The sequence below is a fragment of the Pseudophryne corroboree genome, chromosome 7, assembly GCF_028390025.1.
Source record: "Pseudophryne corroboree isolate aPseCor3 chromosome 7, aPseCor3.hap2, whole genome shotgun sequence".
In the NCBI taxonomy this organism is placed as follows: Eukaryota; Metazoa; Chordata; class Amphibia; order Anura; family Myobatrachidae; genus Pseudophryne; species Pseudophryne corroboree.
In genome coordinates this window covers 410,491,790-410,506,654 of record NC_086450.1, presented here as the reverse complement: position 1 = coordinate 410,506,654, position 14,865 = coordinate 410,491,790, and the positions used below count along the sequence as shown (strand labels likewise).

General features: G+C 45.2%; 1 protein-coding gene across 3 annotated transcripts in view; it reads right to left on the bottom strand.

Moving 5' to 3' along the window:
* Positions 1-2,014: 2,014 nt before the first annotated feature.
* The window catches only part of CCNF (cyclin F), a 57,562-nt gene continuing 44,711 nt past the window's right edge, over positions 2,015-14,865 (bottom strand). For 2 of the 3 annotated variants that reach the window (XM_063934687.1, XM_063934689.1), the window contains exons 9-17: positions 14,002-14,153; positions 13,240-13,404; positions 6,960-7,083; positions 6,153-6,333; positions 5,065-5,152; positions 4,734-4,833; positions 4,122-4,255; positions 3,440-3,612; positions 2,015-2,400 (exon numbers count right to left, since the gene is read on the bottom strand). In XM_063934687.1, the coding sequence (XP_063790757.1) occupies positions 2,030-2,400; positions 3,440-3,612; positions 4,122-4,255; positions 4,734-4,833; positions 5,065-5,152; positions 6,153-6,333; positions 6,960-7,083; positions 13,240-13,404; positions 14,002-14,153 (1,488 nt within the window). In that variant the 3' untranslated portion in view covers positions 2,015-2,029. The remainder of the gene's footprint in view (positions 2,401-3,439; positions 3,613-4,121; positions 4,256-4,733; positions 4,834-5,064; positions 5,153-6,152; positions 6,334-6,959; positions 7,084-13,239; positions 13,405-14,001; positions 14,154-14,865) is intronic. The other variant, XM_063934688.1, reaches the window with a different exon arrangement.

The following is a 14,865-nucleotide window of genomic DNA, read 5'->3' as shown; positions in this document are numbered from 1 at the left end:
TCCTCTAGGACGTATGAGGGGAAAAAAAAATACTTTTTTTTTTAGGTGACTTATTGATCTAGCTTTATTAAATCATGGGTCCTCCAAAAAAAAAAAAAAAAAAAAAAAAAAAAAATGGATATAGGGCCTAATTCAGACCTGATCGCAGCAGCAAAATCTTTCTCTAATGGGCAAAACCCTGCGCACTGCAAGTGGGGCAGATGTAACATGTGCAGAGAGTTAGACTGGGTGGGTTATATGGTTTCTGTGCAGGGTAAATATTAGCGGCTTTAATTTTACACTGCAATTTAGATTTCAGTTTGAACACACTCCACCCAAATCTAAACTCTCTGCACATGTTACATATGCCCCACCTGCAGTGCAACATGGTTTTTCCCATTAGAGAAAAAATTTGCTGCTGCGATCAGGTCTGAATTAGGCCCATAATCCATCATTAAGGACCTGATTAGATATGTAACAAGTGTTAGAGGCTTCCCCGCCAACTGTTGTGCCTCTTGGACCAGGCTATCTGCTATATTTTCTTACATATATAACATGTTTAGTGACTATTTTATGAAATAGTGGCTTATACAGCTATCCAAAGTTCTGCTGTATACTTTAAATAATGCAGAGGGGGGGGGGGGGGGGTTAGTGGACTTTGGAAGGATTAGAAAACCAGTGATAGACCTTTTATCCATCACTTTACAAATAGCCAGTATTAAAAGCCATCAATGATTTACCTTCGTCAGGGTTGCAAAATATTTTCAGACTAAATATAACTATTCCGTAAATGTATATTCTGGTCTGTTTTCTGCAACCTGTTTCCCTGCTGACACGGTTTCCAAAGATCATTCACCTTAATAGTGTTATTAACCTCCAGACTCACACAAAAGAGAAGCCTGACTGCAAATACTGTAAAGCTGTTTTAGGTGATCAAATCCATCTTTGTAAATATCAGTTACCCGGGTTCACGGCACAGTAAATCTTCACGCAGCAGTAGGTACATCATGCAAGCTGATCCTTGTAGAACTCCCTTAGAGAAATCACATTGTAAAATCTTTTCTATACCACAGAGCCTGGGCTGCTTTGTATCCAATCTAAATAAACCTTAAAGCCTACTGCCCATTACCCAGTAATACCTTATCTTCAGCACTTCACAGGCGCACACATAAGAATGTTTCCTTTTAAGTGACAACTGTTTCTTTTTACAGATTAGGGAATACTGGAAGTCTTTATAGAGGATCTGTAACATTTTGTTTTCTTTTAACATTTTTCAAGTGCAATATCTATAGAATCGTTTCATAAGGTCTGTTTAGTGCTATGCATGCATGCTCAGTGAGTGTTGGGGAGCACACCCCCTGGCTCCCACCTCGAGCAAGATGGAACAGACCTAGCGCTACAGGAACCAGCTGGCCACCAGGGGTAAGTATGATAGCAGGAGGTGGAACGGAGCAGGGTAGGGCAAGACAGAGCAGCAGTGTTTTTTTTTTTTTTATGGGGCTGGAGCAGCAACCAAACCAGGGGAAAGGGTGTCAGAAAGGAAGGGGGCGGGGTAAGCTAATGGCCCTTTACTAGTAGTTTATAAGAGCAACCTGATTACTACAGTTATAGCACCTTTTTCCTGCGCGCCCATTTTCATACATTCCCAACCTTGATATCAGTCAGATTGATTATTGATGGATAAAACAGTGCCTTATATATGCTGTATATACTAGAGCAGGCCTGGCCAACCTGTGGCTCTCCAGCTGTTGTGGAACTACACGTCCCAGCATGCCCTGCCAGTTTTAGCATTCCTTAATAACAAAACTGTGGCAGGGCATGCTGGGATTCGTAGTGTCACAACAGCTGGAGAGACACAGGTCAGCCAGGCCTGTACTAGAGGTCCTAGGACTGCTTTATACCCAATTCTAAGAAATCATAAAGCCTATTGCCCATTCCCCCATTTCACCTTATATTCAGCACACCAGTCACACACACAGGCATTTTGTTTTCTTTTGAATGACAAAAATATATATATATTTCTTTGTACATGAGGGAATATTAGCAGTCTTTATAGAGGATCTGTGACACTGTCATCGCTGTGCTGCGCTTGGTTTTTCCTCTTCACTTGCCGTCGGGCAGCCTTGAAATGGGATGGACTAGGATGAGGGTAAGGAATGGGAGTCAGCCTGCTGTGGGATAGTCCTGGGTTTGGCGTAAAGGGAAGACCAGTGGGAGAGGAGACCGGGCTCCCTCCACTGCTCACAGAGGAGTAGCCAGAGCTGTTTTCGGCACCAATTTTCAAGGGAGGGACAGTAATGGTGAGGTTCGGCTTTGATGGGGGTGGTGAGGTGGTTGTGGTGTCCTCATCACTAGAGTCCTGACAATGTGAATGTTCTGTGTAGAAGCGCGAGATATCCAGAATTCCACTGGGTGCGGTGACTGCAGAGAAGAAAGCGTGTTACAGATATGTATAAATAATGCAGTTTTCCAAAGCTTTTTACACAGGAACTTCAGAGATTTAAACCTTGGAAAGCACTGGTGGAAATGCATGCCTGACCTCGGACAGTGCGATATTCTAATACCTATGTTTATTGGGTTCAACTGTTATATGAACAACTGGCAACACAAACCTGTAGACCAGGGGGATGTATGTGGTTTGAGGACAGAACCAACAGTTATTTAGTTATACTGAATTTATCACCTCCCTCCACCAGCTAGTAAGAGAGGTCATCCTGATTTTGGGAGAGTGGGACAAAAGCCTGTAGGGGTACAGTCTTGGTATCGCTGCTAGACATTGCTGTAGACTTGGTTGCCCCTCCACCTTTTTTTTTTGTATTATTAAAGCACGTCCTAGGTTATTAACTAGTCTAGAAAATGAAAATGCGTGTTATTGCCGTTTCCATAGGCAACAGATTATTTAAATCCTCTATATCAGAATGTGCCTCCTCTTTATCAGGGGATTGTTGTCCTCACTAAAGCACCTAGACCCCAGTCTACACCAAAACACAACACATGTTATAGAACAACAAAAAGCAGAAACGGATTGCAGCATGTGATTTGCAGCAAAGTGGTTTGTAGGACACATGAAAGAGCATCCTGTAGAAGCTTTGCTACAATTTAGAAAAGGAGAAGCGAGAATTCCCTTTGGTGCATGCATGACATAATGACTGATTTAAGAAGTTCAGCAATAAATAGATTTGGCTATACAGCTAAACTTCCATACATTTTACCACTCTATTAATATAATAAAGCAGTCTGAATAACTTAATCCCATCTGGTTGTTTTAGAACTACAACTACCAGCATGGTCCAATAGATCTAGCCTAGGAATAGGCCAATTCCTGTTCCAAACACAATCAACCTAAGTTTGGAAGACTTTATTTAAATAAAAGACTTATTCCAAACATACTGGTTGTATGTACCCTAACTCCAAGAAGACAGGCCTTTCTAGGAGCCGCACTGAGGAAATGTAAGCTTACCATCTCCTTCCCGTTCACCTTCACTTTCACGATCTCCTTCGTAGCCAGAACAGGATGAATAGAGACTCCAGTCCAGGAAGTCTCCAAGTAGCGCTTCCTCCTGATTGGATAGCTCAGCGATGGGAGTGGTCACGAAGCTGCCGCGATCTTCCTGTATGCTATCCTCTCTGCGCCTGCGGAGGGAGGGTCTGGTTATTAAAGACACACGAGTACGGAGCCATATAATGTATACAGTAAATAGCTTTATACCAGTGATCTCTACTTATACAGCATCACTATCATACAGATCAGAGTGGGAAGAAATGGGACATCAGTTCCACAAGTGTACAGGAAATAGGATCTCATTCCTATTGCAGCACCCCAACCCATTTTATAGTAAAGCTTAGCAGAAACCAGACATCCGATTGGCTGCTATTGGCAGTATCACCTCTTCTACGCTCTGACTTGTGAAACCGGCTACACAGGTGTGCCACAGTATGTACCGTGTGACGCCCATGTCAGAAACCGGACGTCACTCATGCCATTGCGGGACTATATTAAGCAGTGTAGGTAATTCTGAAAGGCTCAGGCATCTTACGGCTGCAGAGCCAGTGTGGAACTACAAGCTGCTTGGCAAGACTTGCTAGGACTTGTAGTTCCACAGCAGCGTTATGTCCCCTAGACAGTTACGCTAAGCAGTTACCTTTTAGTTTTGTTCCCAGCAGGCGAGCACAGGAAGGGATGGACGTCAGTGATGTTAGGGGAAGAAGTAGGACCCTCTGTATCCTGGAAGGGCACTCCGAGCAGCGCACACAACTGGCCATAGTCCATCACCTGCTGAGAACAGCAATCAGACTGTTACCTGAGCCAAGCACCCACTCCCAGAAGAGTGACCAGCAGCCAGTGATCCAACACCTGCCAAACACACAGCCCGTCAGCCATGGCCACAGAACACAAGGGAAAGGCCTTCTACAATTGGGGAGAAAAATCACAGTAGGTAAGTGATCTTTTAAAATGTTAATAGATCACTTACCTACTGTCCCGGGATGACTGAGGAACTCCAGAGAGTGAGCTAACACCCTCCACCCCCACAATGACGTGGGTGGTCCTGGAGTTCATGATACAGATTTGTCATTATGACCCAGCAACATCATACAGAAGGGGGCAGTACCCACGATGACGCTACGGTGGTGGTGGTGGTGCTACTACCTTCCTCCCTTACCACCCGACCTGGACGAGTACTTCCCTGGACCCTCCCGGCGTGCAATGCCATGAAGGGGATAAGTATATAATATACAACAGCCCCGTGTCTCACCTTCTCATTGCTGATGTGACCATACAGGTCATTCTGAAACCGCTGCTTCACCGCAGTCAGCGACACTTGCCGATAGTCTTTGGGCGCATCATCATGGAAACTACAATAGATACAGGAATTAAATTAGACACTGAACAAAAAAAACAAAAAAAAAATCACTGTTATCCGATATAACATTCATTGGTTTTATCATTTCCAGCAGCCCAGAGATTAGTCTTTCATCAGATTTGCCTTAGCAGCAGCACAGTGCATTATGGGAAGCACGCCAAGAAATGACTCATCACTCGGCAATCAAAGCTTCTCAGATTCCTGATTTATGCTGCATACTTACCATTTCTTGTGCAGGAGTAACACGCAGGGGGTGAGGGTCTCCAGGGTGAAGCTCGTACACTCTACCAACTGGGTAGGCCATGGAAGTGCTGCAGACGATGAGAGGTACAATATAGTTAAGGACGCAACTGCCCTCATGACATGTTCTGTAGCAGTTGGTGGAAGTGACAGCTAGGCAACAATATCAGTGCCAATACACCAGGATTTAATAACGTTATGAAACTTTGAAATAAAAGTCAACAGTGCTGTGTAATTAGGTTGATGTGGAGACATTTATAACTCTTTTAGACCAAAATTAGCAGGTCGCACCTGGGAGCCTGACACAGGAGCTTCCCGGGCGCCACCTTCCTCAGGCCCCTTTCACACCGCTGATCCCAACCAGGCATAGTCAGCAGTGATGCGGCACTTGGAGATCACATGATCTCCAAGTGCCACCTGTACATGCCTCCAGTTTACACAGCACAGCTTGCCGGGTTTAATCTATGTTCAACCCTGCAAACTACCAGAGTTGGAATACCGGATCACTCGACCCAGATTATTCCAATTGGGCCCTTTTACACCTACCACCAACATGGGTTATGCACGCTCATGTGTAATAACCTGTGCCACAAGCTGGCGGTGTAAAAGGGGTATAAATGAAGCAAAGACTAAAAAGTTCACCAAACAGGTCAAAAACTACAAAAAACAACTAAAATATTATACAATATAGAAAACAGAGTTGGTTTGTTTTTTATTTCGCCTTTTCGGTTAACTTTCACTAGAGGATTAAAGAAAAAAGAAAAAGAAAAAAAAAGGAGTGTCCAGCTAAACCATGGAACAGAGTCCGTATAACGCACTTCATTCAGACTTGACCAGGAGAAGGGCACTCCGCTAGGATAACTGTATCATTCCTTACAGTTGAAGAATGGAATTATTTCTACTGGGTACTTAATTGAGAACATCTGTTTTCAAAGGGCTTCACTGTCCCCATAATTACATTTCCTTAATTAAAGTCATGAGCAAAGGAAAAGCACTAGAGAGACTAGAGACATTAGCAATATACAGATCTCCCAGAAGCATATTCCTGTAGAGCCTGCCTTGTTTACCCACCTTGTTTGTGCAGTATCCTTGCCAGCAGCATGGCACCAGCAGCCAGCTGAGCCGGAGAATACACAGAAAGTTCTGTATAAAGCAAGGAGAGCTCTGAGATGTAGCTGCAGAGGTGCAGGGTGCTCCTGTCCAGTGAGACGATATGAGAAAGTACATCCTTATAGTCGATAACAGTGGGCATCTGAAAATCAGAAAGGGCAAGTTTGTACCAACGTCAAACAAGTATCAGCATACTGCACGTCTAGCTGATAACGCACCTAGGTGGACATTTATGGAGGCTTAAAGTAATAGCCAATAGCACCCAGATCCTCACTATTCTATTATAGGTCACGGATCATAAAGTACCAATAACAGGTCATGTTTTCAGCATTTGTTTGTGGAAATAGGTGGGGTTACGGACCCAGCAAAAATCGGTTAACTCACCAGGATCTATTTAATCCTGTGTACAGGATTAATTAAATCCTGAAAACATGATCTGTTGAAGGTACTCAAGGACTGGCGTTGAGAAGTCCAGTTCTAGACCAGTGACTAGCAGGTGGTCGTAGTTGTTATAGCGTGTTCTGATTCTTTAAAGTTGGCACTTTATTATGATTACCCAGTTTTGTTTTATCATTGTTTCCAATTGTAAAGCGCAACGGAATTTGCTGCACTATATAAGCAACTGTTAATAAATAAATAAATAAGAACCATGAAGGTAAATTACATTTAATGATAACCGATAATAACCTGACCTTATAAATTAGAATCTGGTGAACAGAACTGCAGTGAGAACAACAGAGTGCGGAGATAAAGGAAGAGAGAGCTCACCCTGATCTTGCCCTCCAGCGCCGAGATGATCTCCCCCATCATCCGTACCAGGTCCTCGTATTTGTAAGTGTTATCTGTGAGCCATACAGCTTCTCTGATGGTCAGGATCTCTTTGCTGATAAACCTGCGAGAACAATGAGGACACAGTAACACAGTTAATGAGGTTGAAAAAAAAAAAAAAAAAAAAAAAAGACAATTTGTCCATCGAGTTCAACCTGTAGTATAAATCGTACACTATTCTGTATACACTAATTCACTTTTTTTCTTAAATATAATCATTTTAAATGCCATATCCTTGGATATCTTGTTCAGTTAGAGATTTACCTAATCCTTTTTTAAACATATTGAGTCCACCATTACCACCTTCTCTGGCAGCAAATTCCATATCCTTACTGCCCTTACTGTAAAGAACCCTTTCCTATGCTGGGTATGACATTTTCTCTCCTCTAACCTCAGAGGATGCCCATGTGTCCTATGTAAAAAAAAATAAGAATTTACTTACCGATAATTCTATTTCTCGGAGTCCGTAGTGGATGCTGGGGTTCCTGAAAGGACCATGGGGAATAGCGGCTCCGCAGGAGACAGGGCACAAAAAGTAAAGCTTTAGGATCAGGTGGTGTGCACTGGCTCCTCCCCCTATGACCCTCCTCCAAGCCTCAGTTAGGATACTGTGCCCGGACGAGCGTACACAATAAGGAAGGATTTATGAATCCCGGGTAAGACTCATACCAGCCACACCAATCACACTGTACAACCTGTGATCTGAACCCAGTTAACAGTATGATAACAGCGGAGCCTCTGAAAAGATGGCTCACAACAAATAATAACCCGATTTTTGTAACTATGTACAAGTAATGCAGATAATCCGCACTTGGGATGGGCGCCCAGCATCCACTACGGACTCCGAGAAATAGAATTATCGGTAAGTAAATTCTTATTTTCTCTATCGTCCTAGTGGATGCTGGGGTTCCTGAAAGGACCATGGGGATTATACCAAAGCTCCCAAACGGGCGGGAGAGTGCGGATGACTCTGCAGCACCGAATGAGAGAACTCCAGGTCCTCCTTAGCCAGGGTATCAAATTTGTAGGATTTTACAAACGTGTTTGCCCCTGACTAAATAGCCGCTCGGCAAAGTTGTAAAGCCGAGACTCCTCGGGCAGCCGCCCAAGATGAGCCCACCTTCCTTGTGGAATGGGCATTTACATATTTTGGCTGTGGCAGGCCTGCCACAGAATGTGCAAGCTGAATTGTATTACACATCCAACTAGCAAAAGTCTGCTTAGAAGCAAGAGCACCCAGTTTGTTGGGTGCATACAGGATAACAGCAAGTCAGTTTTCCTGACTCCAGCCGTCCTGGAACCTATATTTTCAGGGCCCTGACCACATCTAGCAACTTGGAGTCCTCCAAGTCCCTAGTAGGCGCAAGACACCACAATAAGCTGGTTCAGGTGAAACACTGACACCACCTTAGGGAGAGAACTGGGGACGAGTCCGCAGCTCTGCCCTGTCCGAATGGACAAACAGATATGGGCTTTTTTGAGAAAAAAACCACCAATTTGACACTCGCCTGGTCCAGGCCAGGTCCAAGAGCATGTTCACTTTTCATGTGAGATGCTTCAAATCCACAGATTTGACTGGTTTTAAACCAATGTGTTTTGAGGAATCCCAGAACTACGTTGAGATCCCACAGTGCCACTGGAGGCACAAAAGGGGGTTGTATATGCAATACTCCCTTGACAAACTTCTGGACTTCAGGAACTGAAGCCAATTCTTTCTGGAAGAAAAATCGACAGGGCCGAAATTTGAACCTTAATGGACCCCAATTTGAGGCCCATAGACACTCCTGTTTGCAGGAAATGCAGGAATCGACCGAGTTGAAATTTCTTCGTGGGGCCTTCCTGGCCTCACACCACGCAACATATTTTCGCCACATGTGGTGATAATGTTGTGCGGTCACCTCCTTTCTGGCTTTGACCAGGGTAGGAATGACCTCTTCCTGAATGCCTTTTCCCTTAGGATCCGGCGTTCCACCGCCATGCCGTCAAACGCAGCTGCGGTAAGTCTTGGAACAGACATGGTACTTGCTGAAACAAGTCCCTTCTTAGCGGCAGAGGCCATAAGTCCTCTGTGAGCATCTCTTGAAGTTCCGGGTACCAAGTCCTTCTTGGCCAATCCAGAGCCATGAGTATAGTTCTTACTCCTCTACGTCTTATAATTCTCAGTACCTTAGGTATGAAAAGCAGAGGATGGAACACATACACCGACTGGTACACCCACGGTGTTACCAGAACGTCCACAGCTATTGCCTGAGGGTCTCTTAACCTGGCGCAATACCTGTCCCGTTTTTTGTTCAGACGGGACGCCATCATGTCCACCTTTGGTAATTCCCAACGGTTTACAATCATGTGGAAAACTTCCCCATGAAGTTCCCACTCTGCCGGGCGGAGGTCGTGCCTACTGAGGAAGTCCTTGCAGTTTTTGCCACTGCCCTCCTGCTTCTTGTGCCGCCCTGTCTATTTACGTGGGCGACTGCCGTGATGTTTTATCCCACTGGATCAATACCGGCTGACCTTGAAGCAGAGGTCTTGCTAAGCTTAGAGCATTATAAATTTACCCTTAGCTATATTTATGTGGAGAAAAGTCTCCAGACTTGATCACACTCCCTGGAAATTTTTTCCTTGTGTGACTGCTCCCCAGCCTCTCGGGCTGGCCTCCGTGGTCACCAACATCCAAAACTGAATGCCGAATCTGCGGCCCTCTAGAAGATGAGCACTCTGTAACCACCACAGGAGAGACACCCTTGTCCTTGGATATAGGGTTATCCGCTGATGCATCTGAAGATGCGATCCGGACCATTTGTCCAGCAGATCCCACTGAAAAGTTCTTGCATGAAATCTGCCGACTGGAATTGCTTCGAAGGAAGTCACCATTTTTTTACCATGGCCCTTGTGCAATGATGCACTGATTTTAGGAGGTTCCTGACTAGCTCGGATAACTCCCTGGCTTTCTCTTCCGGGAGAAACACCTTTTTCTGGACTGTGTCCAGAATCATCCCTAAGCACAGGAGACTTGTTGTCGGGATCAGCTGCGATTTTGGAATATTTAGAATCCACCCCTGCTGTTGTAACAGTATCCGAGATAGTGCTACTCCGACCTCCAAGTGTTCCCTGGACTTTGCCCTTATCAGGAGATCGTCCAAGTAAGGGATAATTAAGACGCCTTTTCTTCGAAGAAGAACCATCATTTCGGCCATTACCTTGGTAAAGACCCGGGGTGCCGTGGACAATCCAAACGGCAGCGTCTGAAACTGATAGTGACAGTTCTGTACCACGAACCTGAGGTACCCTTAGTGATAAGGGCAAATTTGGGACATGGAGGTAAGCATCCCTGATGTCTCGGGACACCATATAGTCCCCTTCTTCCCGGTTCGTTATCACTGCTCTGAGTGACTCCATCTTGATTTGAACCTTTGTAAGTGTTCAAATTTTTTTAGATTTAGAATAGGTCTCACCTAGCCTTCTGGCTTCAGTACCACAATATAGTGTGGAATAATACCCCTTTTCTTGTTGTAGGAGGGGTAATTTAATTATCACCTGCTGGGAATACAGCTCGTGAATTGTTTCCCATACTGCCTCCTTGTCGGAGGGAGACCTTGGTAAAGCAGACTTCAGGAGCCTGCGCAGGGGAAACGTCTCGACATTCCAATCTGTACCCCTGGGATACTACTTGTAGGATCCAGGGGTCCTGTACGGTCTCAGCGTCATGCTGAGAGCTTGTCAGAAGCGGTGGAACGCTTCTGTTCCTGGGAATGGGCTGCCTGCTGCAGTCTTCTTCCCTTTCCTCTATCCCTGGGCAGATATGACTCTTATAGGGACGAAAGGACTGAAGCTGAAAAGACGGTGTCTTTTTCTGCAGAGATGTGACTTAGGGTAAAAACGGTGGATTTTCCAGCAGTTGCCGTGGCCACCAGGTCCGATGGACCGACCCCAAATAACTCCTCTTCCTTTATACGGCAATACACCTTTGTGCCGTTTGGAATCTGCATCACCTGACCACTGTCGTGTCCATAAACATCTTCTGGCAGATATGGACATCGCACTTACTCTTGATGCCAGAGTGCAAATATCCCTCTGTGCATCTCGCATATATAGAAATGCATCCTTTAAATGCTCTATAGTCAATAAAATACTGTCCCTGTCAAGGGTATCAATATTTTTAGTCAGGGAATCCGACCAAGCCACCCCAGCTCTGCACATCCAGGCTGAGGCGATCGCTGGTCGCAGTATAACACCAGTATGTGTGTATATACTTTTTATGATATTTTCCAGCCTCCTGTCAGCTGGCTCCTTGAGGACGGCCCTATCTATAGACGGTACCGCCACTTGTTCTGATAAGCGTGTGAGCGCCTTATCCACCCTAAGGGGTGTTTCCCAACGCGCCCTAACTTCTGGCGGGAAAGGGTATACCGCCCATATTTTCTATCGGGGGGAACCCACGCATCATCACACACTTCATTTAATTTATCTGATTCAGGAAAAACTACGGTAGTTTTTTCACATCCCACATAATACCCTCTTTTGTGGTACTTGTAGTATCAGAAATATGTAACACCTCCTTCATTGCCCTTAACGTGTGGCCCTAATAAGGAATACGTTTGTTTATTCACCGTCGACACTGGATTCAGTGTCCCTGTCTGTGTCTGTGTCGACCGACTAAAGTAAACGGGCGTTTTAAAACCCCTGACGGTGTTTTTGAGACGTCTGGACCGGTACTAATTGTTTGTCGGCCGTCTCATGTCGTCAACCGACCTTGGCGCGTGTTGACATTATCACGTAATTCCCTAAATAAGCCATCCATTCCGGTGTCGACTCCCTAGAGAGTGACATCACCATTACAGGCAATTGCTCCGCCTCCTCACCAACATCGTCCTCATACATGTCGACACACACGTACCGACACACAGCACACACACAGGGAATGCTCTGATAGAGGACAGGACCTACTAGCCCTTTGGAGAGACAGAGGGAGAGTTTGCCAGCACACACCAAAAACGCTATAATTATATAGGGACAACCTTATATAAGTGTTTTCCCTTATAGCATCTTTTTTATATATTTCTAACGCCAAATTAGTGCCCCCCCTCTCTGTTTTAACCCTGTTTCTGTAGTGCAGTGCAGGGGAGAGCCTGGGAGCCTTCCCTCCAGCCTGTGAGGGAAAATGGCGCTGTGTGCTGAGGAGATAGGCCCCGCCCCTTTTTCGGCGGCCTCGTCTCCCGCTCTTAACGGATTCTGGCAGGGGTTAAATATCTCCATATAGCCCCCGGAGGCTATATGTGAGGTATTTTTAGCCAAAAATAGGTTTTCATTGCCTCCCAGGGCGCCCCCCTCCCAGCGCCCTGCACCCTCAGTGACTGCCGTGTGAAGTGTGCTGAGAGGAAATGGCGCACAGCTGCAGTGCTGTGCGCTACCTTAAGAAGACTGAGGAGTCTTCATGCCGCCGATTCTGGACCTTCTTCTTGTTTCAGCATCTGCAAGGGGGCCGGCGGCGAGGCTCCGGTGACCATCCAGGCTGTACCTGTGATCGTCCCTCTGGAGCTAATGTCCAGTAGCCAAAGAAGCCAATCCATCCTGCACGCAGGTGAGTTCACTTCTTCTCCCCTAAGTCCCTCGTTGCAGTGATCCTGTTGCCAGCAGGACTCACTGTAAAATAAAAAACCTAAGCTAAACTTTTCTAAGCAGCTCTTTAGGAGAGCCACCTAGATTGCACCCTTCTCGGCCGGGCACAAAAATCTAACTGAGGCTTGGAGGAGGGTCATAGGGGGAGGAGCCAGTGCACACCACCTGATCCTAAAGCTTTAATTTTTGTGCCCTGTCTCCTGCGGAGCCGCTATTCCCCATGGTCCTTTCAGGAACCCCAGCATCCACTAGGACGATAGAGAAAATTCAATAAACAAATCGCCTGATAGTTCCATGTATTGTCCGTTTATATATTTATAAATATTAATGATGTCTTCTCTTAGACGCCTCTTTTCTAGTGTAAACAAACCTAACCTAGTAAGACTTTCCTTATAATCCAGTGCCTCCAACCCCTTAATCAATTTGTCTCGCCTCTGCACTCGTTCAAGTTCTAAGATATCTTTTTTATAGTATAGAACTGTACACCGTATTCAAGGTGTGGCCGTACCAATGATTTATACAGTCATAAGTATACTACTAGATTACAGTGATTCAATAGCTAAGTGTCCTCTATTCACCCCATGCAGGGATCACAGATACTCACCGTGTGCAGATCACCATACAGGCAATGCCAACTAGTTGGAGCCGTGCCCGGGGGACGCTGCGTAGCTTCAAGTACCGATCCACCAGCCCCACGGTCATGTGCAGACAGAGGCTGGAGAAATCTTTCATTGTAGCCACTTCTACCAGCCAGTCTATTAGGATGTACCTGGAAGAGAAGGGGGAAGACTCAATAAGCACAATGTGCTCTAGGGAAACCCTCTAAAGTACAAGGAGTATATTTACTAAAGTGCAGGTTTAGATTGTAAGCTTGCGAGCAGGGCCTTCCTACCTCTAGGTCTGTCTGTTTTTACCCAGTTTTGTTCTATTACTGTTCTAATTGTAAAGCTCAACGGAATATGTTGCGCTATATAAGAAACTGTTAATAAGTACTCTGGTGCCCCCCAGTGGACAAATGAGAAAGTTGAGGTGTTACCACAGCAACCTATAAGATTTTGACTTTCATTTATCTGATATATAATAGAAAGTTATACTTAAAATTTGCCTGGCTGCAAGATGTTGGCTTACCGAAAAACCTCACATTAACAATGTGAGAACATAAAGACTCACAGACGGCGCCATGGTCGGAATAGTACCCATGAACCAAGTGCTCTGAAGCAGCAATGCTAACCCAGTGTTCAATGATGAAGCTCAGTGAGGAGCATATTAACAAGAGAGACCTCCAAAGACTCCATTTACAAGCTCACTAATATACCCTGAGCAATTAGATTAGAAAGACCCGGCCTGCCAGCACTACTACACTCACCGCATAGTGTCGTTCATGCCTTTCTGCTTGGTGAAGATGCTGGCCTTGTTGATGGGGAGAGAGGACTGAAAGACTTGAGAAACAAGGTCAGAGGTCGTCCGCAGCTCCTGTCCCAGCTGATTCTTTTGTCCACAGGACTTTGCCAAGGAAATCTATAAGGGGAGAATAGCATGTATTACATTTGCCATGACGTATATGGAAAGGTCCAGTAAGATAGGACAATACTCGTCTGAGGTGGGCAGAATAATAATAGGTATAGAGTGGAAATGCATACAGACCAAAACAGCAATTAGGGAAGTGGTAACATGTGCCATAAACCAGTTAATATGGTTACTAAGAGCAGATAAAAGTGAGCTATTTTGTATTTATAAGGTTCCACAATAACCCATGGCGCCTTACAGTGAGGAAGAAAAGCGGAGGATCTGCACTATTAGGATCACCTTGGTGGTTGCATAGCGTGCCAATGTTTAGGGGCACCTAAAACACTAAGCGATATGGCCACTGACATGGAGGGCCAGGAGCTGGCAGCTTCATATCAGTGGGGACTGCTGCTCCCCCACGTATGCAACGGCCAAGGCTAGGATATCACAGCACATCGCCACACTTCATGTCTAAGCATTTGGATGGAGCATCTTCCCTCCAAACCTTCCATTTGCCCGAGACCGAAAGACAACTTATTAAACATTCAAAAAGCCTAAAACTTAACCTAAGCAAATAACAAGGACCTTACGTAACAGCCATTGAGATGCAAGCATGGGTGCCATTCTGGTAACTAAGCCCGTATTTTTTTTTTTTTAAAGTGGCAATGTCAAAGGCAATACCTGGGCACAAGTGTTCTTAAGAACATGGAATAGGAAACAAACA